The sequence below is a fragment of the Schistocerca piceifrons genome, chromosome 5 (assembly GCF_021461385.2).
Source record: "Schistocerca piceifrons isolate TAMUIC-IGC-003096 chromosome 5, iqSchPice1.1, whole genome shotgun sequence".
In the NCBI taxonomy this organism is placed as follows: domain Eukaryota; kingdom Metazoa; phylum Arthropoda; class Insecta; order Orthoptera; family Acrididae; genus Schistocerca; species Schistocerca piceifrons.
This window is the reverse complement of record NC_060142.1, coordinates 566,966,193-566,992,741: the sequence shown is the minus strand read 5'-3', so window position 1 is coordinate 566,992,741 and position 26,549 is coordinate 566,966,193. Positions and strand designations below refer to the sequence as shown.

At 41.1% G+C, this 26,549-nt stretch overlaps 2 protein-coding genes across 3 annotated transcripts in view; one reads left to right on the top strand and one right to left on the bottom strand.

Moving 5' to 3' along the window:
• Positions 1-17,320, bottom strand: part of LOC124798708 (CDK5 and ABL1 enzyme substrate 2) — a 182,648-nt gene extending 165,328 nt beyond the window's left edge. For both annotated transcript variants that reach the window (XM_047262221.1, XM_047262223.1), the window contains exon 1: positions 16,622-17,320. In XM_047262221.1, the coding sequence (XP_047118177.1) occupies positions 16,622-17,016 (395 nt within the window). In that variant the 5' untranslated portion in view covers positions 17,017-17,320. The remainder of the gene's footprint in view (positions 1-16,621) is intronic.
• A 73-nt stretch (positions 17,321-17,393) lies between these two features.
• Positions 17,394-26,549, top strand: part of LOC124799143 (E3 ubiquitin-protein ligase mib1-like) — a 437,475-nt gene continuing 428,319 nt past the window's right edge. Inside the window, exons 1-3 of the mRNA XM_047262679.1 lie at positions 17,394-17,591; positions 17,668-17,809; positions 20,866-21,037. Coding sequence (XP_047118635.1) covers positions 17,490-17,591; positions 17,668-17,809; positions 20,866-21,037 — 416 coding nt within the window. The 5' untranslated portion in view covers positions 17,394-17,489. The remainder of the gene's footprint in view (positions 17,592-17,667; positions 17,810-20,865; positions 21,038-26,549) is intronic.

The following is a 26,549-nucleotide window of genomic DNA, read 5'->3' as shown; positions in this document are numbered from 1 at the left end:
AAAGGTTGAGCCATGTACAAAAGAGAAAAAAATATAATTTTAATTTCAATATCATTGTTTCACAACATCTGGTCTGAAAAAGAGCTCAATTCTGCTTCCTTCTCAGAACAAAGCATGAAATAAAAGTGTTCAAGCCTCTTCGCATGTGTGTACAACAACAAAATGCAACCACCAGATAACATCAAGTTTTCCTAAACCAAACTACAGAATACAGTAGTTTACAAACCAAATTAAATATAGGCCTAATCAAAAAATCTGTTTGAGACTTAAAATGACAACCATACAACGCAACAGAGTAAATGAGTGAGAGGCTTTACGAAAAAGATTGCTGAAGTAGGATTAATATGGAATGGTTTTCTAACTTACTGAATAATCGCTTTAGCCAATTACTGAAATGTTGGTGGACAATATAAGAGTCAATTGAACATACCTAACTGATAACAAAAGAAAGCAAAATGTGTAATGTGGAACATAAATGTCTTTGATTTGGCAGCAGAGGCGAAACAGTGTCATAATCAGACCTAACAAAGTCACCAACTTTGGACACATCTCAAGAGTGCAAAAACTATTGATTCACTTACGGCAACTTACGGCTGTGGTCATGGCACTGTACAGAACTATTCTACTCAGCCACACCACTCATTTATCATGAAGACCGTCCCAGGCAAATGAATTAGCAACTGTGACAGTTAACATATCTCTCTAAAAGTTTGATAAACATGCTAAAATTTATAACAAACATTATAACTGCAAGTAGGGGGTTGCCATTAAACTTTCACCATTGATTACTTTAGGGAAGGAGGGAGGGAGAGAGGGAGGTAGAGTATTACCCACTACACATAAAACTAAAAATTCTGAGTAATATTTGAAGTTGTTAATGGCACAAAAAAGTAGTTATTTGCTTCCTGGTGAGCATTGCAAATCAGAATAATAAGAGTGCAATGTAGGAAACTATTTCAGAATCAATACTGTGGATTCTTTATGCATTAAAGACATACACACATCTCACAAAGTTTGTAATAATTAAATATACTGTTACCCATGGACTTTTATTTTAGTTGTGCATATGATTATAAGTGTATGTAGGGGGTTGAGGGGGAAAGAGGGGAGAAGCTAGGTCTGTCTTGGAAATTATTTACTTTATGTCCTGATGGTCAGTTTCGTCAGTGGCTAGTGAACAGCAGCAGCTATTGGCCTAGCTGTATTAGAATACTGACAGTCAATATTGTGTTGATGATTACATTAATCTTCATTGGTTACTACATGAATATTTCACTCTAGATGAAATAAGCTCTGTGGTGAAACTTGCCAACAGATCACTATTTTGTGCAGGATGATGAACTCCAGACCTTTATCTTTGTTAGATACTCCATCTAATGAACTAAACAGGGCAACAGCTTAACTTCTGTAAAAAAATCTTTCTTGCCTCAAAAACTTTACAGCTCTCTTCCATACACAGCTAAGCTAGGACTGCTGGAAGAACTAGTGGAGAAATGACTGTCACAGTGCACAGAGAAAAACTGTTGCCATCCCTGTTCAAAATAATTTGTGATACCAAAGGTTGACACGATTTCTGCTATGAGATTGTCCTGAAAACTCCATGTATGGGAATCACCGTTGCTGTCACTTTTTAACATAATATCTGTTGTGCTTGCTTACGTAACCTTTAACATAACTATTGATTTCAGCAAAAACTTACACATTACTGAAACAGATGGTATCAGCAGTTTTTAATGTATTTTTGGCTTTGTCAAAACTGCTTTGTATATTCCTTCCCACAGCATCAGCTGTACTTAGAATGGTAGTGTTTACACAGCACTGCTTCTTAATGTAGGCCTGTATGTTTTTGTACACACATTTTGTGACATGGATATGACACCATCGGACATCAATTGCCTTTTAATTAATAACAGAATTCATTTTTATAGACCATTTTCAACGTATTTTTGTAAAGTTTTGTCAAGTATTCTAGCAATAAATGGATCAAAAGTCTCTCTTTTAGCACCTCACTGCTCTGGATGTAGCCTAAACAGTCAGAGTGGTTTGAGAACACAGCTTAGGTGTTCAAGATGTTCAAATTCACACACATTCAGCATGAATTACGAGACTGCCAATGATACTTCTTTTTTGGTACAGGTTGTTACCTAAATCTTACTCTGCAAACCATTTCCTCCTGTTCCATTCACGTATGGAACACAGGAAGAATGATTGTTTGAATGCCTCTATGCAGTAATTATTCTAATCTTATCCTCACGATTCCTGTGTGAGCGATATATAGGGGCTTGTAGTACATCCCTGAAGTAATCATTTAAAGCCGATTCTAGGAAGTCTGTTAATAGACTTTCTAAGGGTAGTTTACATGTGTCTTCAAGAGCCTCCCCGTTCAGTTCCTTCCGTATCTTTGTGATACTCTCCCACAGATTAAGCAAACCTGTGACAATTCACGCTGCCCTCCTCTGTATACATTCAATACCCCCTGTTAGTCCTATCTGGTATGGGTCCCACACACTTGAGGCATAATCCGTATCACTTTAGGCAGGGTCATTACCTTCATGATACCGGATGTTATTGAATTTAGCATGTTGAAATTCATGAGCAGGTAAGAAATACGCTTTTTTGTTTTCTCCAAAAAAATTCCTGCCCTGAGATACAGGCCTCCAAAGATGACACTGCGAACACCATATTGAAGATGCAAATTTCGGAAATTTTTTTAAAACACTGTATTTCTGTAACAGTTCTTGATTTTTGTTAAAGTTTTTTTTATTATTTCAAAGATAATTGCTTTATGATTACAATGGTGTCCTCGGTTTGGACATATCTGTCAAGTTCTTTTACTGTTGCCTTTTGAATTTTTTTTATAATTTACAGATTACTTTTTTTTCCCCTGAAAATGCCAAATCAGAAAAATTAGATATATTTTCTGTTGGTTAGTACCTGTAGTACTATATTCTCTTGAAAGGAGAGCTTCCATTTTTACGTTGGACAGGTTTTATTTTTTTTTTAAATTATTTATTTTATTTTATTTATTTTTTTCCAAGAGTAATGTATGTCTTCACTGAAGTTGTTTCTTACTAATATCTTTGTTATAATGTTTATTTCTCTTGTCTTTCTTGCAGTTATTTCTTATCACATACTTTGTTGCAGATATTTCTTACACTTTAATATAGTTTCTTGTCAGTTTCTTTGTCGTGGTTGATCATTGCAGTTTTCTGTATTGTAGTTGTTAAGTGTTCATTTGCTTACTGAAGAGGCTTCTAAGAAATCTGAGACCATCCAGTGAGTTCTGCGTTTTTGTGAGGCATTTGCCAGTTGACACAGTCGCAGTGTGTTTTGTGAAAAGGACTGTTTGAAATGTCTTCTGACTGGGGCCACAGGAGAGTGAAGTGTGCTCACTACTTGCATAGCCATAAAAGAGCGATATATAAGACAAACAAAAAAACATATTTTGTTCAGACTGCTGCTTGCATCCCACATGATTGTTGCATTCCGACCCAAGATGTTGGCGTTTGGAGGTTGAGTGTGTGTGTGAGGTGTGCTTGCTCGTGTGTGTGAATGGTGTGTGTGTGTGTGTGTGTGTGTCTCTTTTACTGACGAAGCCTGTGGCCAAAAGTTTTGTGTAAGTATCTTTTAATTGTGCGTGTCTTTATGGCTCTGAGCACTATGGGACTCAACTGCTGAGGTCATTAGTCCCCTAGAACTTAGAACTAGTTAAACCTAACTAACCTAAGGACATCACAAACATCCATGCCCGAGGCAGGATTCGAACGTGCGTGTCTTTAACTTGACATGTCTTCTTTACAGTAAACAGCATTAATTAACTCATGACTTAATAATTTTATGTAATTTATATAATATGCAATATGGTCCTCATACAAGTTAACAAGGGGATCCACATTGTCTAAGAACTAGCATCCATGTATTTTTCTAACCAGCAACATTTTCTATAAACTAAAATGATGTTAATTCTGCTAGTTCATAAAAAACAATAAAATATGGCCTAGCCATTTTTAACGCATGATGTAGGTTACAAAATAACAGTTTATTCTCATTTTTAAGTAGGTCAGACATTATCCAAAATTGGCAGTTCGTGACTCGAAAGCCCAAAAGTAAGACGTGCACTTTCAGTGTTGGTCTATGCCTCAGTTGTGCACATTTCAACTGTGAAAACCATGAGCAACATTAACATTAATGTTTAAAGACTTTTGGGTGATTACTGTACTGTATCTCAACTGTGTCATGATTGACAGGTAATGAGGAATGTTTTTATCACTGAAACAAACAATTGTTGGACACAGGGATGCTCACTATGGAGTGAATCAAATGAATTACTGAACCACTATCACAAATTACTACAGGATTGTGTCAAGTGTTAACTGTGGCTTTTCAGTAAACGTAAAACGTGTCTTGTGCCACAATAGAACAATTAATGTTGCCACTGTAATTGTAGGTGCTGATCTCAGTCAGTGCATTAGTTGACAAACTGGTCATCACTATTAATAATCAAACTCTGCAAGGAATGAATGTGTGTGTTAGTACAGTCTAAATGGGGGTGTCATCTATATCTTTGAACAAGCACCACCCCATGTTCGTGCAGATTCTCAGCTTTGAACTGATTAAGGAAAGAATATGAGAATCAGGTCAGTATCGCTACCTTTGGTGCTGCAGTTTGAGGATCATGTCGTAGAGGCACTATGAAAAAGTTAACTTACGAATTATTAAGGTGACATTGAGCTACTCATTTGCAGTGGTGAAGTGACTGTTGTACAGTCAACCATATTTTCTTGTGGCACAAAGGAACTAAAACTCTGTTTAGACTGTAAACAAGACAGTATGTAGACAGTGATCAGGACAGTGAGAATTATATTGCATTAAGTACGATAAGAAGTGCACACCACTATGGGATGGACTTTGACAACACCATTTTGAAATGCAGACAATCAGAGCAGAGCCCAGCTGTCAACAAACCATTGTGGCACGGAACTACAAACTAGCTGGCACTGGTTTATAAGAATGAGCAGTAACTACAAATCGCAGCAGCATTCAACATCTCAACAGTTCAAGGTAAAAGTGTCTGTTATTGATTGTTTAGACAATACTGATGAAATGAGCGACAAAAATAAAAGAACTTGTTTGTGGGCAGAGTACAAGGAAGTTCTGTAAGTGCGAAACTTAAGCTGCTGTTGCAACTGGCCATCAAACCAGACAAACCTTACAGTGAGTTGTATATAGAACTGGACAAATTCCTAGTGAGATTGAAAGTAGTTGCAAAGAAACTTTTAAAGTTTGAAAGAAAGTTTTAATAATTTAAGCAGCCTCAATACAAAATCAGCTGCACAGAATATAAAAAGAAATTAGATACTTGGTTTGTTGGTTGGTTTAAAGGAGGGGGAGAAGGGACCAAACTGCGAAGTCATTGATCCCTTGTGCCCGGTAAAATAATTACACAATGGAAAGAAGAAAAGAAAGGAGATGTACAGCACAATAACAGGAGAATGGAAGAACCAGAAGAACACTACTATGGACAAAACCGGAAAAGAAGAACACAGAGAAAAGCAAGAAACAGGCAGAAGGGACAAAAACAAGAGGGCAGATGACCACGGCTGGCCGGCCATGAGAACAAATAAGGAATAGCCAGTCACTCTGTGACACATTAAAACATCATCAGCCTAAAAGCATTAGAGTGAAGAACACAAAGGGACAAAGGACATGCGTGAAAACTTATATAGAATGATAAAACCCACCATCACACATAAAACGTAAAATTAAATTAGCCAAAGAGGTGCTGTCAGCTAAGAGTCTGATAACTGAAGAGTCTACTCCAGGTCAGCCAAAGGAGGACAGCTCACCAAAATATGGGCCACTGTCAGCTGGGCGCCGCACCGACGCTAAGGTGGGACATTACGGCGCAAGAGGTAACTGTGTGTCACACAAGTGTGGCCAATGCGGAGCCGACAGAGAACCACAGAGTCCCTGCGAGAGGCCCGCACGGAGGTCTTCCACACATTTGTAGTCTCCTTAAGGGTATGTACTGAGGTTATGCCCTTCCATCTCCCAATGCCGCAAAATCTTGTGACGTAGTACTGAACACAGGTCAGGTGCAGAAAAGACGATTTCCATAAGTGGTTACTGTGTAGCCCGTTTGGCCAGCCTGTCGGCAAGTTCATTGCCTGGGATTCCGACATGACCTGGGGTCCAGACAAACACCACTGAATGACTGGACCGTTCCAGGGCATAGATGGACTCCTGGATAGTTGCTACCAAAGGATGACAGGGGTAGCACTGGTTGATAGCTTGTATGCTGCTCAAGGAGTCAACAGACAGAAGAAACGACTCCCCAGGGCATGAATGGATGTGCTCAAGAGCATGAGATATAGCCACCAGCTCAGCAGTGAAAACACTGCAGCCATCAGGCAAGGAATGCTGTTCAATATGTCCTACATGGACTAACACAAAGCTGGCATGATCATCAGCCATCAAGCCATCGGTGTAAACCACTTCATGGCCTCAGTACATATCAAGAATCGAGATGAAGTGCCAGTAGAGAGCCGCGGAGTTAACTGAGTCCTTAAGGCCATGTGACAGGTCCAGCCAAAGCTACAGCCTAGGTGTAATCCATGGAGGTGTAAGTGAGTGGATCTGAAGTATAGGTGGTAATGGCAAGGACTCCAGTTCAGAAAGAAGGGATCGGACACAAACTGCAATTGGAAGCCCTGACCTCAGCTGCCGATGCAGGAAATGAACCGCCGTGGGTGGGAAGAGGAGACAGTAATTCGGATGTGCAGGAGAACTACGAATGTGTGTAACATAACTGGCCAGGAGTTGTGCACGCATAACCTGCAATGGAGGGAATCCGGCCTCCATAAGGACACTGGTCACCAGACTCATCCTAAAAGCTCCTGTTGCTGGAGGAACACCACAGTGGTGCACTGGGTCGAGTAAACATAACACTGAAGGCACCGTTGAACCACAAACCAGATCCTCATAGTCAAGGCAGGATTGAACAAGGGTTCTGTAGAGCTGCAGCAGCGTAGAGCGATCTGCACCCCAGTTGGTGTTCCTCAGGCAGTGGAGGGCATTGAGGTGCTGCCAGCACTTCCGTCTAAGCTGATGAAGGTGAGGAAGCCAAGTCAATCGGCCATCAAAAACCAGTTCTAAGAATCAATATATCTTGACTACAGTGATTGGATCATCTTTGAGGTAAAGTTTTGGTTCTGGATGAGCGGTATGACGCAAACAGACTTTGCGGCCAGAAACCGTAAACTGTGGGGCTAGAGCCCACGACTGCACCTTGTGGATGGCTCCCTGTAGGTGCCTCTCAGCAACACCAGTACTGGTGAAGCAGTACGAAATGCCAAAGTCATCTGCATACAGAGAAGCTGAAACGGACAGCCCTACAGCTGCTGCTAGACCATTAATGGACACTAAAAATAGAGATACCCACAATACAGAGCACTACGGAACCCCATTCTCCTGGGTATGGTGGGAAATATGGGAGGCACCAACTTGAACACGGAAAGTATGAAGTGACAGGACATTTTGTATAAAAATCGGGAGTGGGCCTCAAAGATGTCACTTGTATAATGTGGCAAGCATATGGTGTCGCCAGGTGGTTGTCATATGCTTTTCGTAAACCAAAAAGACAGCAACCAGGTGTTGGCGTCTTGAAAGGCCGTTTGGATGGCTGACTTGAGGGACACAAGATTATCATAGTAGTAGTAGTAGTAGAGCGACCCTGGCAGAAGCCGCCCTGACATGGAGCCAGTAGATCACGTGACTCCAGGACCCAACCCAACCGCCAACACACATACGTTCCAGTGGCTTACAAAGAACATTGGTGAGGATGATGGGACGATATCAATCCACATCAAGCGGGTTTTTACCATGTTTGAGCACCGTAATGATGGTGCTCTCCCGCCATTGCGATGAAAAAATGCCATCGCACCAGATCCAGTTGAAGATGATGAGGCGATGTCACTTGTAGTGAGGTGAGATATGTTTAATCATCCAATGGTGGATCCGATCTGGCCCAGGAGCTGTGTTGGGGCAATGTGCAAGAGCATTGAGGAGCTCCCACTTTGTAAATGGGGTGTTATAGGATTCACTGCGGTATGTAGTGAACGAGAGTACTTTCCCTTCCATCCACCTTTTGAGAGTGCAAATGGCTGGGGGTAATTCTCCGACACAGAGGCTTGAACATAGTGCTAGGCAATCGCAATTGCATCGGTAGATAACACGCCATTTATGTTAACACCAGGAACACTTGTTGGGGTCTGGTACCCGAAAATGCATTTTATCCTTGCGCAGACTTGGGAAGGTGACATATGGCACCCAATGGTCGAGACATATCTCTCCCAACACTCCTGCTCCCGCTGTTTGATAAGTTGGCGAATGTGGGCTCGGAGCCGCTTAAAGGCTATGAAGTGCTCTAGGGAAGGGTACCACTTATGATGCTGTAGAGCTTGCCGACGCTCCTTAATTGCTTCTGCGCAACTTCTGGCGACCGCCAAGGGACTGCCTTTCGAAGGGGGCACCATAAAGAGCGAGGGATCGCGTTTTATGCCGCAGAAAGGATTGTTGTAGTCACCTGTCCAACCATCACATCAATGTTTCCATGTGGGGCAATTCAACAGTGACAGCAGAGGTGAAAGTTTCCCAGTCCATCTTGTTTAAAGCCCATCTGGGCAGCCTTCCATGTGCCTGATGCTGGGGCAGTTAAAGGAAGATGGGGAAGTGGTCACTACCACACAGGTCGTCATGTGCTCTCCAGTGGATAGATGGGAGAAGTCCTGGGCTGCAAATTGATAAATCAATGGTCGAGTAACTACCAAGAGCCACAATGTATTGTGTGGCGGCCCCAGTATTTAAGAGGCAAAGGTCTAACTGAGACAGTAAAGTTATGATATCTTTGCCTTGGCCAGTACCCATGGTGATACCCCACAAGGTGTTATGGGTGTTAAAATCTCCCAAAAGTAGGAAAGGTTTAAGGAGTTGATCAATCAGCGCAACTAATACATTCAGGGGTACTGCACCATCTGGAGGAAGATATACATTGCAGACAGTTATTTCCTGTGTCATCCTTATTCTGGCAGCCACAGCTTCAAGAGGGGTTTGAAGGTGCACAGTTTCATTACAGACTGATTTTAGTACATGAACACAAACTCCACTGGACACCCTATTATAGTTGCTACGGTTCCTGTAATACCCCTTACAACCGCAGAGGACAGGGGTCCGCATTGCCAGGAACCAAGTTTCCTAGAGGGCCATGCAGAAAGCAGATGTAAAGCTTAACAGTTGCCATAGCTCAGCCAGGCGGTGGAAAAAGCCGCCCCAATTCCACTAGAGGATGACGTCATTGTGAGACTGAAGGCATAGAACATTCAATGAGGCAGTTTACACCTCAAGGTCACCTGCTGCCACCAACTTATTGCCTGTCTGAGGGTCCGGCGAGATCTATGTTCTCAAGCCAGAATCTCCACCTTATCTGCAAATGCATAGCTTGTAGGTAGTGATGGTGTGGGTGCACTGCAATGCCCGTGGTCTTGGGGATCTTGTTTTTGGATTTCTCTTGCTGGTCCTTGGGTTTCCCTGGCTGGGAGGACTTCACTGATTCAGTCTCCGGGACTGAGGATGAGTGTGAAGCACTACGACCAGCTGCTTTTGGGCTCTTCAGCCACTGGCAGGTGTCATCTTTCCCACTAGCAGAAACCTGGGAAGGGAGTGATCCAAGGGACCCCTTCCTAGTGAGAGGAGCTGAAGAAGACCTATGCTTCTCTGGCACAGAAGTGGGGACTGATATCCCCGATGGTTGAGGGGGGGGGGGGGGGGGAGGGGGTGTTGGTCACGAAGTAGGTGATGCAGCAGCAACAGGGCAGGTGTAGTCTTCTGATTATGAGAGGTGACTGGGGTTGGTGGAACAATTGGGGCTAGAACTGTTGTAGCAGTGGCATAAAACGATGTCATACGTACAGGATTCAAATTTCCTCTTAGCCTCAGTGTAGGTCAGTCGGTCCAGGGTCTTGTACTCCATAATTTTCCTTTCTTTCTGGAGAATCTTGCAGTCAGGTGAGCAAGGCAAATGGTGCTCTCCGCCGTTGACACAGATGGGGGGCGGGGTAAATGGAGTATTGGGATGTGAAGGGCGTAAGCAATCTCAACATGTGACGCTGAAAGTACAGTGGGAAGACATATGGCCAAACTTCCAGCATTTAAAGCACCACATTGGGGGAGGGATATAGGGCTTTACATGAAAGTGGTAGAGCACCACCTTGACCTTCTCGGGTAATGTATCACCCTCGAACCTTGACCTTCTCGGGTAACGTATCACCCTCAAAGGCCAAGATGAAGGCACCAGTGGCAACCTGATTATCCTTCGGACGCAGGTGGACACGCCGGACGAAATGTACACCTTGCCGTGCTAAATTGGTGCACAGCTTGTCGTCAGACTGCAAAAGAAGCTCCCCATGAAATATGATACCCTGGACCATATTTAAGTTCTTATGGGGCATGATGGTTACAGAAACAGCCCCCAGCTTGTCACAAATGACTGGGCAGAGGGGATGCCGTTTTGATCAAGACTGACCTAGATCTCATTTTAGACAAGGACTTCACCTCCCCAAAGGTCAAGAAGGTCAAGATTCAAGGGTGATACATTACCCGAGAATGTCAAGGTGGTGCTCTACCACTTTCATGTAAAGCACTATATCCCTCCCCCAATGTGGTGCTTTAAGTGATGGAAGTTTGGCCATATGTCTTCCCACTGTACTTCCAGCGTCATATGTCGAGATTGCGGACGCCCTTCACATCACAATACTCCATTTACTCTGCCTCCCATCTGTGTCAACTGCGGAGAGCATCATTTGTCTTGCTCGCCTGACCACAGGATTCTCCAGAAAGAAAGAAAAATCATGGAGTACAAGACCCTGGACCGACTGACCTACACTGAGGCTAAGAAGAAATTTGAACGCCTACATACTGTATGTATGACATTGCCTTACACTGCCACTACAACAGTTCTAGTCCCATCTGTTCCGCCAACCCCAGTCACCTCTCATAATAAGAAGGCTACAGCTGCCCTGTTGCTGCTCTGCTGCATCACCTACTTCATGACCAACACCCCCCCCCCCCCCTCCCAACCATCTGGGATATCAGTTCCCACTTCTGCGCCGGAGAAGCATAGGTCTTCTTCGGGTCCTCTCGCTAGGAAGGGGTCCCTTGGATCACTCCCCAGATTTCTGCTAGTGGGAAAAATGACACCTGCCAGTGGCTGAAGATCCCAAAAGCAGCTGGTCGTAGGGCTTCACACTCATCCTCAGTCCCGAAGATTGAATCAGTGCTCCCAGCCAGGGAAACCCAAGGACCAGCAAGAGAAATCCAAAAAGAAGATCCCCAAGACCACGGGAATTGTGGTGGCACCCACACCATCACTACCTACAAGCTCTGCATTTGCGGATATTCTGGCCTTAGCATTGAAGGGCAGCGTGGAGGGTAAAATCGTAGAGGAAGACCAAGAGATGAATACACTAAGCAGATTCAGAAGGATGTAGGCTGCAGTACGTACAGGGAGATGAAGCAGCTTGCACAGGATAGAGTAGCATGGAGAGCTGCATCAAACCAGTCTCAGGGCTGAAAACCTAAACAACAACAACAACAGCAACAACAACAACAACAACAGCAGCAAAGTGAAGCGTGAAGGGACAAATACAGCACAAAAATGTACAGGCCGACCTCACCTGTTGACTGACAGATACCGCCAACAGTTGAAGGGAGTTGTAATGTGTAATTGGCAAACATCTATCCAGACCATCACACAGGAGTTCCAAACTGCACCAGGATTCATTGTATTATGACAGTGAGGTGGGAGGTGAGAAAACTTGGACTTCATGGTCGAGTGGCTGCTCATAAGCTACACATCATGCCAGTAAATGCCAAACAACGCCTCGCTTGGTGTAAGGAGTGTGAACATTGGCCAATTGAACAGTGGAAACACAGTACACAATGTGGTGATCCAATGGTAGGGTGTGGATATGACGAATGCCCAGTGAATGTCATCTGCCAGTGTGTAGTGCTAACAGGAAAATTCAGAGGGGGTTGTGTTATGATGTGGTCGTGTTTTTCATGGAGGCGGCTTGCACCCCTCGTTTTGCATGGCACTATCACAGCACAGGCCTACATTGATGTTTTACACACCTTCATGCTACCCGCTGTTGAAGAGCAATTTGGGGATGGTGATTGCATCTTTCAACACAACCGATAACCTGCTCATAATGCACGACCTGTGTTGGAGTGGTTACATGACAATAACATCCCTGTAATGGACTGGCCTGCACAGAGTCCTGATCTGAATCCTAAAGAACACCTCTGGGATGTTTTGGAACACTGACTTTGTGCCAGGCCTCACCAACCAACATCGATACCTCTCTTCAGTACAGCACTACGTGAAGAATGGGCTGCCATTCCCCAAGAAAACATTGCAGCACCTGACTGAATGTATGCCTGTGAGAGTTGAACCTGTCATCAAGGCTAAGGGTGGGCCAACACCATACTGAATTCCAACATTACCGACAGAAGGGCACCACGAACTTTTAAGTCATTTTCAGGAAGGTGTTCGGATACTTTTGGTCAGAGAGAGAGAGAGAGAGAGAGAGAGAGAGAGAGAGAGAGAGAGAGAGAGAGAGAGAGAGAGAAATTTTTTTTTCATGCACCTCTCCTCTCTGTAGCTCATCAAAAGATAACTCTGAAAGCTAGTAACTTTTCTTTCTTTTGCATGTGCCTACTGACAATTCAATGCTTCTGATTTTCGGTGAGTGGTCTCCTTTAACCCGAAAGTATTTGCATTCTACAAGAACTTCCCTGCAACGTTAAATAGGGCAGTGAATAATTCTTGAATTTCATGGCAGATAAAAATATAGCTGTATTAAATGTCACTAGCCAAAAATTCGTATATGTACATGGAGGACCTGATATTCTTCCTATTATCTTACATACAAGATTGGGCACTATTATCTTCTATTCTTCAGGAAAAGAACTCCGCCATTGCCGGTCCCAAGCCCGGATGAGAAAGGAGGAGGGTTAGAGGATGGGCCAACCCCCCATCCTCTGTAAAAAAAGATTCTGGTTAAAGAAAAAGACAAAAGGAAAAACTGGACGGATCAAAATGGTGACGAAACTGGATACGTAAATGGATTTTCTGGATTTAGAATTGGAACATGGAATGTAAGGTCAATCATGACGGGGGGAATGAAACAACTTGGAGGAGAACTGAGTAAATATCAATGCATAGTGGCAGCAATTCAAGAAACAAGACTTCCTCAGGGTGTTATGAAGATTGGAGATACTCACACGCTCTTTAACAGCAATGAGCTAAGCCCAGCCTGGACTTCTGGAGTTGGTTTTGCTGTACACAATAAAATGATATCGGCTGTCAACAAATGGTCTCCTGTAAACGACCGAATCTGTTGGATGATTTTACACGCTAAACCATATAAGATCTGCCTAGTCAACTGTCATGCCCCATCAGAGGATGCCGATGAAGAAACAAAGAATAACTTCTATCTAGAACTAGAGAATGTAGTAGACAAACTCCCAAGACACTCAATTCAGTTGATAATGGGAGACTTCAATGCCCAAGTGGGAAGAGAAGTGCAGTATCGTCCAACGATAGGGCCTGATAGTATCCATGAAACAAGCAACGAGAATGGTATCAAATTAATTAACCTTGCCGATACAAGGAGAATGATCGTTAGAAGCACATACTTCCCCCGCAAAGCAGTGCATAAAGTAACCTGGATATCCCCAGATGGAAGTACGATGAACCAGATCGATCACGTTCTTGTTGACCGAAGACATCATTGTAGTGTCGAGCATGTAAGATCCTTTCGCGGGGCAGATATGAATTCAGACCATTTCTTAGTGGTAGTCAAACTACGTCTGAAACTTTCAACCATGTGGAGAAGAAATTCTGAAATGATGGTCCGCTTCGACAAGAATAAGTTGAAAGATGTAGAAGTGAGACAGCGCTATCAAGAAAAAATTGCAGAACATCTCACAATAACAGAGAACCCTACCAGTGTGGAGAACGCATGGATGCTGCTGAGGAATGCAGTGTTAGAAAGTGCAAATGAAGAACTAGTTTGCGATGCAAAACGAAGAAGTAAACCTTGGTTCGATGAACAATGTCGAGAATCTGTTGAGATTAGATCAGCGAAGAGGATAAAATGGCTACAGCAACTCTCGGAAGAAGCAAGGGTAGCTTACTACGAAGCGAGGCGTAACACGGACCAACTCATGAGAAAGAAGAAACGGGACCACCACAAAAGTCTGTTGATTGCAGTCGAAGAAGCAAAGTCGTCACGCTCGTTTTTCCAGGCCTCAAGATTCGCCAGAGGCGCATACAGACAACGTACATTGGTCCTAACGAATGAGACGGGTGAAGTTGTACCGCCAGAAGAGCAAGCAACCCTATTTAAAAAACATTTTGAAAACCTATTGAATCCCGACAACCCACCAGTAGGGACAACACAGACGGATGCCCGTTTTGACAGAGTTGAAGTCCCTGAACCATCTGAGGAAGAAATCAGTGTTGCCCTAAAAGCACTCAAGAACAACAAGGCTCCAGGAGGTAGTGGTATCACAGCTGAGATGCTTCGCTTGGGAGGGGAAACACTGGTGGGTGCTTTGAAACGATTAATTTCTACCATCTGGGAAGCAGAAGTTATTCCTGAGGAATGGAAGGGAGCAATCATATGTCCCATATTCAAGAAGGGAGATGCTACTCATGTATCCAACTACCGAGGGATTTCGTTACTTGAAATTGGCTACAAAGTTTTTACAACACTGCTACTAAACCGCATGAAACCACTGGCTGAAGGAATTGTAGGGACCTATCAATGTGGGTTCGTTGCTGGACGATCGACAATTGATCACATATTTACTCTGAGGCAGTTGATAGAAAAATTCTACGAATTCAATAAGGATCTACACCTCATCTTCATCGATTTTCGACAAGCTTATGACAGCATTGACCGCGCCACGTTATGGGAAACGTTAGAGGAACTTGGCATCCCATCAAAATACATCCGCTTAATTGCTGCTTGCTACTCTCAGTCTACGGCCCAAGTGCGGTTTGGTAATCAACTATCACCATCATTCAGTATACAAAATGGATTGAGACAAGGAGATCCATTGGCGCCAATATTATTCAATTTGGCCCTGGAAAAAGTAAGCCGTGACACTTGTCGAACCAGAGAGATGGAGATGGTGGGAGCAGACACAATCTTGGCATTTGCTGATGATGTTGTGATCCTTGGCGACACTCTAGAGCAAGTACGCAGGGATACTTCCCGATTCCTCCACAATGCAGAGAAAATTGGGCTGGTGGTGAACGAGGAAAAAACTAAATATCTTGTTGTATCACGCCGCCGAGATCTCCCTCCTTCCATTGATGTCGACAGGCATACCTTCGAACGAGTTGAAGAGTTCAAGTACCTGGGCTCCATACTAACAAATAGAAGTGAAGTAACGAAAGAAGTACAGCAACGTATAACAAATGCTAATCGCATGTTCTTTAGCCTGAACAATCTTTTCAGATCTCGGCTGATATCGCAGAAGAACAAGATCCACCTATACACGACACTGGTGAGACCAGTACTTTTATACGGCTGTGAAACTTGGGCAACATCAGCAACAGCAGAAGAAGCAATATGTGCATTTGAAAGGAAGGTACTTCGGAAGATATATGGACCCATCTACAATGCCATGGAAGGTAAATGGGAACGAAGAAAAAAAGAAGATTTATACCAGCGGTATGGAAAGCCACACATTGGACGAATATTGGCGCAGAAGAGACTCCAATGGTTTGGCTACATCCTACGGGCAGACGGATCCCTTCCAAACAGAGTCCTCCACTCTCAACCCACAGGAAAACGCCCTAGAGGACGCCCAAGAACTCGATGGAAGGATAGGATAACAACGATCCTAAAAGAAGTGGAACCAGCAGCCGTGGAGGAGGACGCCAACGACCGGATGAGATGGACTGCCATCTGCAACAGCTCCCTCCTCTCGTGTAATTGACAGACACTGCGTGTGTGTTTTTTTTTTTGTTTTTTTGTTTCTGTAATGTATCCCTCTTGCCTTTTAAACCTTTGATTGAACGCCCTGTTTATTTTTCGTTTTTCTTTAAGCTGTAATGTACATATGTAACTTTTACTACTGTATAGAGTACTTTTGTAAGTCTTTTTGTCTTTACTTTTCCTTTTGTTCTTCTTGCTGTAGGCCTTAAAGGCCCGATAAGGCAATAAATGATGATGATGATGATGATTCTTCAGGAAAAGACTGCTATTTTTTCTGCTGAACAACACATCTAAAATCGCTTTAAATTATGAGGGGCCCGGTAGTTCGACTTAGTAAAACATTAATTTAACTGTTATCCAATAAGCTATATACCTCTATCTGAAAGATTTTGCATCATTATTAAGTACCTAAACTTATTCCACAGATGTACTAAACAATTTTTGCATGTTTGAAACTAATTACAAAAAGAAGTTTAGCTGTCAACACTTCTCGTACAAAGATGAAATCAGTGTTATGACATTATTTTGATTACATTGCACTAAGTTCGTCTCACCTGTCCCTGAAAGGGGTAGATGACTCATTTCTTGACAAAGGTTGACATTCATTATCTGTGCACTTGGAAGAAGTTACTACATCACTTAGACTCGAATCCGGGCTTCCTGAAAGCTGCTCCTGTGATCTTCCGTGGTGGCCTGGAGGTTGATACACCTTCGTTTTCCTCTGCTCGCGTAGAGAATCGTACACATTATGTTTGTTCACATTTTGTAAATTAATCTCATCATCGTATTCGTTGCCCTCCCTATCCAAACCAAATTTTTTTGTTTGATCATTCTTTGCAAACAGCCCTAAGTTTGTGTCCCTGTGTGTACCATCAAGAGAGATATTTGAGAGGAACGTCAATGCGGCTATCCTCCTACGCGACCTATTTCTTTTTAAAGAAGCCGCCATATCATCCTCATTCCACCACGTATTTTCGTCGAAATTTTGTCATTTTGTACCAAGTTTTATCACTACGCATCGCTAACACAAAAAAGAAACAGAAAACTATTGACACAAGAACTGTAATCTACGAAACACTCGTGGGACTGTTATGCCACAAACGGTACATAGTAAAGTTACTACAGTTTATCGCGATTTCGCTGCAGTGTTGCATATTCATCTTCTCCATACGAAACTCCATTTTCGGCTACACTAAACATCCACTCCATCAGCTCTTCTCCCACTACCCGCTTACATAGTACTTACTCCAACGTTGACCAGTGATATTTTTGTTTTAGCACAGAAGTCAGAGATATGAGTAGCGGCAGATTGTTACTCCACAACGAGTATCTCTGAGTGCGTTTTGTGTTTATGGTAGCCGAGAGTTGAGTGTGCGTTGGAAGAGTGGAGTAGTGTTTGGTGTGCCCACATGACATAAAAAAATGGATGCTGGTGCCGGGGCTGGGAGTCGAACAACAAGGTTTATGATGGAAGGCGTGGGTGCTAGAGTTATCAGAGGACCAGACTGGAAATGGGGAAAACAGGTCGGAATCACTACGTGTGAAATGTGTAAGTGGACGCTTTACTGTGTTAATATTATTTTTACATTTACTTTTGCAGGACGGTGGGGAAGGACACGTAGGAACTGTTCGAAACTTTGAATCACCAGAAGAAGTAGTTGTCGTGTGGGACAATGGAACAGCAGCGAATTACCGATGTTCAGGAGCGTATGATTTACGGATTCTGGATAGCGCCCCTACGGGTAAGTCTTAACTGACCCCTCTTTTTTACAGTACTAGCACGGCAAAATGTATCATTTCAGAAACCGACCATGCCAAAGTAACATCCTGTACCCCTGCATTTGCAAGAATTGTAGTAGCTAGGTATGAGATCCATGTCACTGAAGATTCTTTAGCCATGAAGTGATAGGCCCTAATATATTTATTTTGTTTACTTTCTTTTAGGTAGGTAGTATCACTGTAGTTGCACACGACCTACACATGACTTCTTGTACTAAACATGTTGATTTCCTGTTCGGATTCATATTTTGTTGATTTTGCTGCATTGTGTTTATTGTGATATTTTCTGCTGATTTGTCATGTACACTCTTAACATAGTTTTTACATTTAACAGTATTTATCAGAAGTTCATTGACACGCAGAGGGTGTAATACATAGTCATAACTGTAAGAAATGTAATTTGGTTTCCTATGTCCTTGCATCAGTCCCATTTATTGTGAATGAAAGATTTCTAAGTACCTGATACATGCCATCAAAATTGCTGAAGCATTTAATGTAACATGGATATCATAAACATGTATAATGTTGGGATGGTGATTACGTTTGGTTTGTAGGGCGTTCAACTGGGTGGTCATCAGGGCACATACAAAGTCCAAATTTTTATGCAGTCCAATTTTTTTCACAGTCCAATCTTGCCACTGTCACAAATGATGATGATAATGAAATGATGATAACACAAACACCCAGTCCCCACCTTGTAGGGAAAGTTAGTTATCAAAGTTATTTATTTACTTGTTACATGAATTGTATCTCCTATCTCTTGTTACATTGTGGAATATATCAGTTAGATTACAAATGCAGTGCATTGTCTCAGTGAAAAATATGGCAATATTATGACCATTTACATGATTGTCTTTTACATTAATATTTTATATTTTCTATATGATGATTTACAGACCCACTTAAGGAATTGTCAAGCAACCGTAATTTCTCTTTAGGTTTCAGGTTAATGTGTTCTCCACCTAATTGGCTAAATGGTTGGGGGTTTTCTGGTGTAACACTAAATGAAAAGAAATAAAAAATACTAACAGCTATTTTGTGTTCTTTACTTTTTGTTACTTTAAAATTTTGGACAAAATGCTTGATGTCAAAGACAGTTGAATACATAAAGAAATTTATTAAAATTCTGCATCAGGCCAACATTAAAAATCTGTCGGAAACACTTATTGCTGTACTGGCCCGACTCTCAACTCTCAACCAACACTTCACAGTAGCTCTCCTGCAAACTTTGCAAGTTGTGTTTACATTTATTTTTTTCTTTATTGCTCACTGTTTGCCCAGTGACTGTAAACAAGTACATAAGTGATCTTTCTATTGCACATTATACTTTCTTTTTTCATTAATAAATTTATTATTTTATTGTTATCAACTATAACTGTTGAATTCTCTCACTCTCCCTCCCTCCCCCTCTCCCCACCTCTCCCCCTCCCCCCCCCTCCTCTCTCCCTCCCTTTCTTACCTAATTTATATTCTATTGATCCAATTTTCCTCCAGTTTACTGTTCTTCACTTATGAAGTGGTTTTATACAGGTGTTTATTTTTGACATTGTAGGATTTTTACTTCTAGGAGTTTTTTTTTCCCCCTATTCTGTGCTGCACATTCTTTCTTATAACCAGATGTACATTTACCTTCTGTTTCTTGATCTGTTGCAACAATTCACTGGATCCTATACTCCCCCCCCCCTTCCCCCAATAGGAAATGAGGGAACTTAATACCTACTACTTGATAATGTCATCTGATTTATTCAGTATAAAATAATGCTATGAACATATATTTTTTGTAACTATAACATAACTTCACTAAATGGCTCTCTTAATCAGAGATTTGTCATTTTAATTAGTGTTCAGGGCATTAGGGAAGCATCTGATTCAACCTGTATGCTTTGACTTTTGACGTCTTCAGTAGAGTGGAAACACCTACTTCCAGCATATACAAAATGGTGATGATGTCATCACTACATACACATACAACAAACATGAGCAAAAGTAAAATGACACAAGGACATCTCACTCCAACAATAAAATGAAATTAATGGGACAACTGCGGGAAATAGGGGGTTTAGAGTGAGTGGGCACAAGCTAAATATGTAACAATACAAAACACCACACCATCCCAAACCAAATATTATAAAAAAAAAATTCTCAATTTCGACATAACGTTACAGCCACAAAACTAGTAGGAATCGTATACTTCACTCTACCTGTATAGCTCAAAAAAGCCCCTGATCCCAAAAGACCAACATCTGCAATTCTGAAGAGTGGACTTTGACATTTCGCTTGACCTGTATAGCTCAAATGAAGCCCTTGGTAACAAAAAGCCAATGCCTACAACTCTGAAAAGTGGAATTGGACATTTCACATGACTTAAAAAGCTCAAACGCAGCCCTTGGTATCTTCTGGTAAATCACAAATAAAAAAATCACAATCACAAACTTTGCACACATACATAACTTGCTAGATCAATTAAAACACAACTTAAACACACAAAAAAATCACAATTACTGTATAATAAAACCAAGACAAAAGTTATTTACCGACAAAAGCCTCTAGCGAAAATCATCTATGTTGATCAAAGCTGGCGCGCGTGCACACACACGCACACACGATGACAAACACCAAATTAATCACACCTAACAAATATGCCAAACACATAAACATAACAGAAAATATCTTGTGACAACTCACTGAAAACAAAACTTCCAAATCTATGTTACAGGCACAAATAAACCCATGCTACCACAATGATAACCAAGATTGAAATGAACTCAATACCACACTTTAAACTTAACATGTCATCATCCACCACCAAAGGGTGCCATCAGATTCAACAGCACAACATATACAAATGTGAACCAACTCAAAAACGGTGTGTCCTAGTGATATCACACATTGCAACACCGTTACTTCATAGGTCAAAGCAGACGGGTGGAATTGAGTGCTTGCAGTGACCCATCTTCAGGTAGATCTCATTGAGTAATTACTGATAACATCTTTTAATAAAAATACTATTCATTTAAAGGTGTAAAACATGACGGTACCATGTGTGATACTTGCCGCCAACAGCCAATTTTTGGAATTCGTTGGAAATGTGCGGAGTGTGGTAACTATGATTTGTGCTCGATATGTTATCATGGGGATAAACACCACCTACGCCATCGCTTTAATCGGATCACAACTCCAGGAAGTGAGAGGTAAGTATATTGTAGCTGTTGTTATCCACTTCGGAAAACTGTTATAATAAATTAACTTTGATGTTAAAATTATTTGTGTATTTATTACTTACACATTAACTGCAGTCTGTATGTATGGTTACTTTCTGTTTTCCCTTTGAAACTGAAATATTCGCTGAAAAACACTTTAGATGAAGTAAATAATTGCAAAACTGTGGATTTAATGCTCCAACTTTAAATTAACTTTATATCAGTGCTTCTTCACCAAAGAGCTCAGTAACATCAAATATTTCTGCAATTAGCAATCATTGCATATGACTGCCATGTTGAGGAACCAGATTAAATTTCCAATACTGTTAGGAATTATTCCTTGATGGGAGGACCTGGATGGAGGCGCTCAGTCTCTTGAGGTGAATTGAGGAGCTAGTTGAAAGTAAGGTAATAGCTATGAGAGTTGGAAAGCTGATAGCAGTTTACTGAACCTATGCCTTTCCATACTCCATCTGAGTGGTACCATGTGGTAGAGGGTGACACAGCAGTCAGCCAGCATGGTGTGGGTCTTTGGGCCTGATTGTAGAGCTATAATTTCTGTCAAAAGCCAGGGTGGCTTTTTCGAATGACCGAGGCCCATTTATCTCCCATTATTGCCCACCTAGTTTTGTTTCCAATGATTTTTTTGTTGACATATCAGTATTATTTGTGTACTCACATCATGTTCTGCAACAGCGGGTCTCAAATAAGTACACTGAAACTAATTCATAACATTAGTTTATTTAATTGTAAAATACTTATTTAAAAAAGTGATTTTTATAGGTTTTTTCCGGTTCTAAAAATATATGTGTGATATGCAACTGCAAAGTTAGATGTAAGTGTTAAATGGTTAATTTTTCTTGTAATTGCTTACCTAGGAGAAATTTCTGTTTGTTGAGGTATTATTTTGGTTGGAACAGTGTTAAAGGCCACACCATACTGTCTGACTGAAGACGAACTACACCACCTTTCGTTGGAGGAAGTAAAACTTAATTTATTTTGTTTCAATTACTATACAGATTCAAGAGTGAAGCCCTTTGAATGTATTCTTAAGTAGGTATTGTTTAAGGTTTATCTGTGCTAATTTAATTAATACTGGAGTACAGCATGCTATTCTTTGATTGGTAATGTATGTTGGCATAATTTTTCTGTGACTCTCTTTGTAAAAAAGGGCATCCAAATTAGTATTGCAGTTTGGATTAAGTAAAAAGTCAGTTGCTTACTGGTAGACTTGAGAACAGTGAGTTTGTTTGTGCTGTGTCTGTTTTTTAGTTCAAATTACATTTTGTAATTTCTTTAACAGTAGTATCTCTTAATAGCTAAACTGCCCTGTGTGATATATGTGGATGCCACCACTAGTTAGTGAGGGGGTGTTTTGTGGCAACTGGAAATTCAAGTTTAATATGTGCAAATGCTTTGGCATAGTACCTAAAGATGCTCATCAGCAGATTTTTAGGCTTTGTTGCAGACACAGAAAAATAACTGAAATGGGGGCTAGGATATGATCTCTTCAGGCAGAACTTGTGGACACAGAATTTGAATTAAGGTAATTACAAGAGGAAAAAAAGACTAGGACATTGGAAAAGGTAGCAGCTAGTGGACAAACAGAGGCCAATTCGCAGAGTTTTTTCAGAGTCTGGCTGGATAATAAATGTGACCTGTTACCTGAAGCAGGAGATGAAGAGTCTAATACAGCAGTAGATGAAAAGGGTGCAGTAGACCGGTTGAAAGAAGATTGTAGCTAGATTGAAAATAAAACCAGACAGGAACAGAATGTTTTGCTGCTAGATAACAGACAAAGGAAGACGGTAGAGTGACAGTTTTTGGAAAACTCGAGGTTCCAGGTCATAAAGGTTGTGAAACCAACTATGGGCATTGGCACTAGTGCTCTATCGGAGAGATCATGGATAACAAAAGGCATTAAAGTATTGTGTAGCATAAAGAGAGAATTATAAAAATGGTCAGGATAAGCACGAATGTGCAACTGATTTTGTATTGTAGAAGGTATTTCACATTATTGAGAAAATTTGTAAGAAAAATAAGAAAGTTTGCATGCCCTCTCGGTAATCCTATAAATAAAATACAAACAATATGGAGGTCATTAGAAGGGAAACAGGAAAGCCTGTCTGGGTCAAGTGATTTAGTTATTTTATATAATGACCAAATCATCCATCACACCAAACATATAGCAGACCTCTTTAACAGCCACTTTCTAAATGGAAATAAGAAACTCTGTACACTCAGCTCAAAAGAAAAGGCTTTGTAGTATTTACAACAATGGCATAAGCATTTACTCGTTGTTAGGTAAATCCAGCTTCTTACAGGGAAAGCAGAAAAACAGCTAACTGTTAAAAGTAAAGCTTTCAGCAAAACTGTGTTTTGATGTAGCTACTGTACTCACCCGTATATTTAATACAGCAATTTCATGAGGTACCTTTCAAGACCTACCCCCATCAACCAAGGACCTTGCCGTCGGTGGGGAGGCTTGCGTGCCTCAGCGATACAGATGGCCATACCGTAGGTGCAACCACGACAGAGGGGTATCTGTTGAGAGGCCAGACAAACGTGTGGTTCCTGAAGAGGGGCAGCAGCCTTTTCGGTAGTTGCAGGGGCAACGGTCTGGATGATTGACTGATCTGGCCTTGCAACACTAACCAAAACGGCCTTGCTGTGCTGGTACTGTGAACGGCTGAAAGCAAGGGGAAACTACAGCCGTAATTTTTCCTGAGGGCATGCAGCTTTACTGTATGGTTAAATGATGATGGCATCCTCTTGGGTAAAATATTCCGGAAGTAAAATAGTCCCCCATTCGGATCTCCGGGCGGGGACTACTCAAGAGGACGTCGTTATCAGGAGAAAGAAAACTGGCTTTCTGCGGATTGGAGCGTGGAATGTCAGATCCCTTAATCGGGCAGGTAGGTTAGAAAATTTAAAAAGGGAAATGGATATGTTGAAGTTAGATATAGTGGGAATTAGTGAAGTTCGGTGGCAGGAGGAACAAGGCTTTTGGTCAGGTGAATACAGGGTTATAAATACAAAATCAAATAGGGGTAATGCAGGAGTAGGTTTAATAATGAATAAAAAAATAGGAGTGCGGGTAAGCTACTACAAACAGCATAGTGAATGCATTATTGTGGCTAAGATAGACACGAAGCCAATGCCTACTACAGTAGTACAAGTTTATATGCCAACTAGCTCTGCAGATGATGAAGAAATTGATGAAGAAACACTGAAATCTACTCGGGATCTGACGGTTGTCATTCCCTCCGTTAACTCAGAACGTTAATGTCCCTGGGGGACAGATGTGACTCCGGCTGGATCCCATGGATCCAATCTTAACCTTCTTGTTAAATTTTGTGTGAAAGTCTCCCCACGGCAAAACAATCACCACTTTACTAGATAACACAACATAAGATAAAGTTATTCTGTTTTCCACTCTATCCTAGATGAATTTTGAATCCTTTCCGCAAGTCGCTTGTAACCTTGCTGGTATTATTAAGTTTGGAAGAAGCAATAGTCAAAATGTTTCCAGAGGTTACTCTCGCAGCCACTTTTCGGTCTATCATTTCTTCTACCTGTTCCTCCAGGCTACTTATATTGATCATATCTGAAGTTGCTAGTTTCTCTTTAAAGTTTAATTCCAGGTTATCTACTTGAGTATTGACACCTGCAATTTGCGATTGGACTATTGGTAATAACTTGTCCTGCTTCTCAACACACTCTTTTAAGGTGTGTAATCTATGTTTTACAGCATGAAACGTGACATTAAATACACTTTGAAATGATCCTAATTTTTCACCAAGTTCAGCTTCTACATTATTATATTTATCTTCAATGTCACATTCTTACTTTTTAGCTAGGTCTTGAAATTGGTTACTCTGTGTTTGACTAAAGTCAGTGAATAGTTGGTTTACATGACTGCTTAACGAACTAGTTAATTCCTCTTTCAAATCTATTTTAAAATTCTCTACTGTAGTAGCTGCGTCAAATTCCGTCTTCAAATTTCCCATCCCTTCACATAAATTACTGAAGTCTTTACTTTGTGCATATACCTTAGCACTTAACAATCCTAAAATTTTATTCTGAACATCCAATTTATTACTTAATTGACTATTCACTGTGTGTATTTCTTTACTTAAATTAGCACTCTGTGCATCCAGTTTTCCACTTAAAGTTGCATGTATTTCATTTCTCAAAGAAGCACCCTGGTCATCTATTTTATCATTTAATTGAGTATTTACTGAGTCTAATTTAAGACTGAGCAGTTATAGTTGTATTTAGTTCTTTTCTTAATGAAGTATTTTGAGCAGTTAGTTCCTTTCTTAAAGCTACTGAATCTACCCTTTGGTCATCTATTTTATCACTTAAAGTTTTGATCAAATTCACTAATTCAGACCAGTCTGGCATTTCTTTACTCACTGTCATAGCCATGGCTGGTTCTGAAGTTTCCCCACTTTTCTGAGTATTATCCATATTCTTCTTACCTTTATATCTAGTAATCATCCAAAAAAATTCTACACTGAGTATAATAACTATACTAACTGTCTGTTATTCAACAGTTTCTTTAACTTTACACTAAATTAACAATGTTTTGGACTATGCAGAATAACATTCTCGCATTACACATGTAAATATCTCCATCTTCTTGTATTTCACTCGTATTTCGAGCTTTAGAAACATGTTTAATTAACATTCATAAGTGAGTTGGTTTAAGAACCGCTCGTAATTTATTAACATGAAGTATGTCTTGCTTCATTCAGAGCTAAGACATGAAGTATAGTTAACAATGTTTCAACTGTTTTTCTTTTTTCTCATTACAATAGACAACAATATAAAACACCATAAGATACGTAAACACTTCTTGTTCTTCTGATACGGTTTCCGTGGCGCGAGCGGCAAACACTTGTTGACGCCATTCGACTGTCTTGTCTACCTTGCGCTCATGACTCCTTTCCAGCCTGCCCACACAAACATGTGTTACGCAGTATGTATGTTCTCTCACACTTATTCTTAAAATATCATGTGTTCGAGACAGTGGAAGGATGAGTGGTTCTGGAATTTCAGCAGAAATTCTTGAAGCACTACAAGTCATCGGAACGTTAGAACGTAATGTTCCGATGACTTAAAGTGTGAGTGTGGTTCTGGGTTATAATGGCTTATTCCCCCAAACCACCTTCCACTTCTTTACGAGGTGACTCTTCTTTACTGAATTGCTGGCTGCTAGAAATCCTCTTGACTTCTTCTCCGTTGAATAACACTAGGTACAGGAATTTATAGACTCTTTCTACTTATGAAATAAGTAGACATACAAACTTTACTTTTCGTCGACTAACAATGTATTTGACCTCCATGTATTTGACATCTCTCGTATAGTCGGACATTAGAAACAAAGTCAGTTACAGTTACAAGAAAGTTGGCTTAGACACCATGACCTTTCCTGACATGAATCATAAAATGAGTCTTGCGTCTAACAAGGTTGCGTCAAGAGTCTGCAAGAGTACTT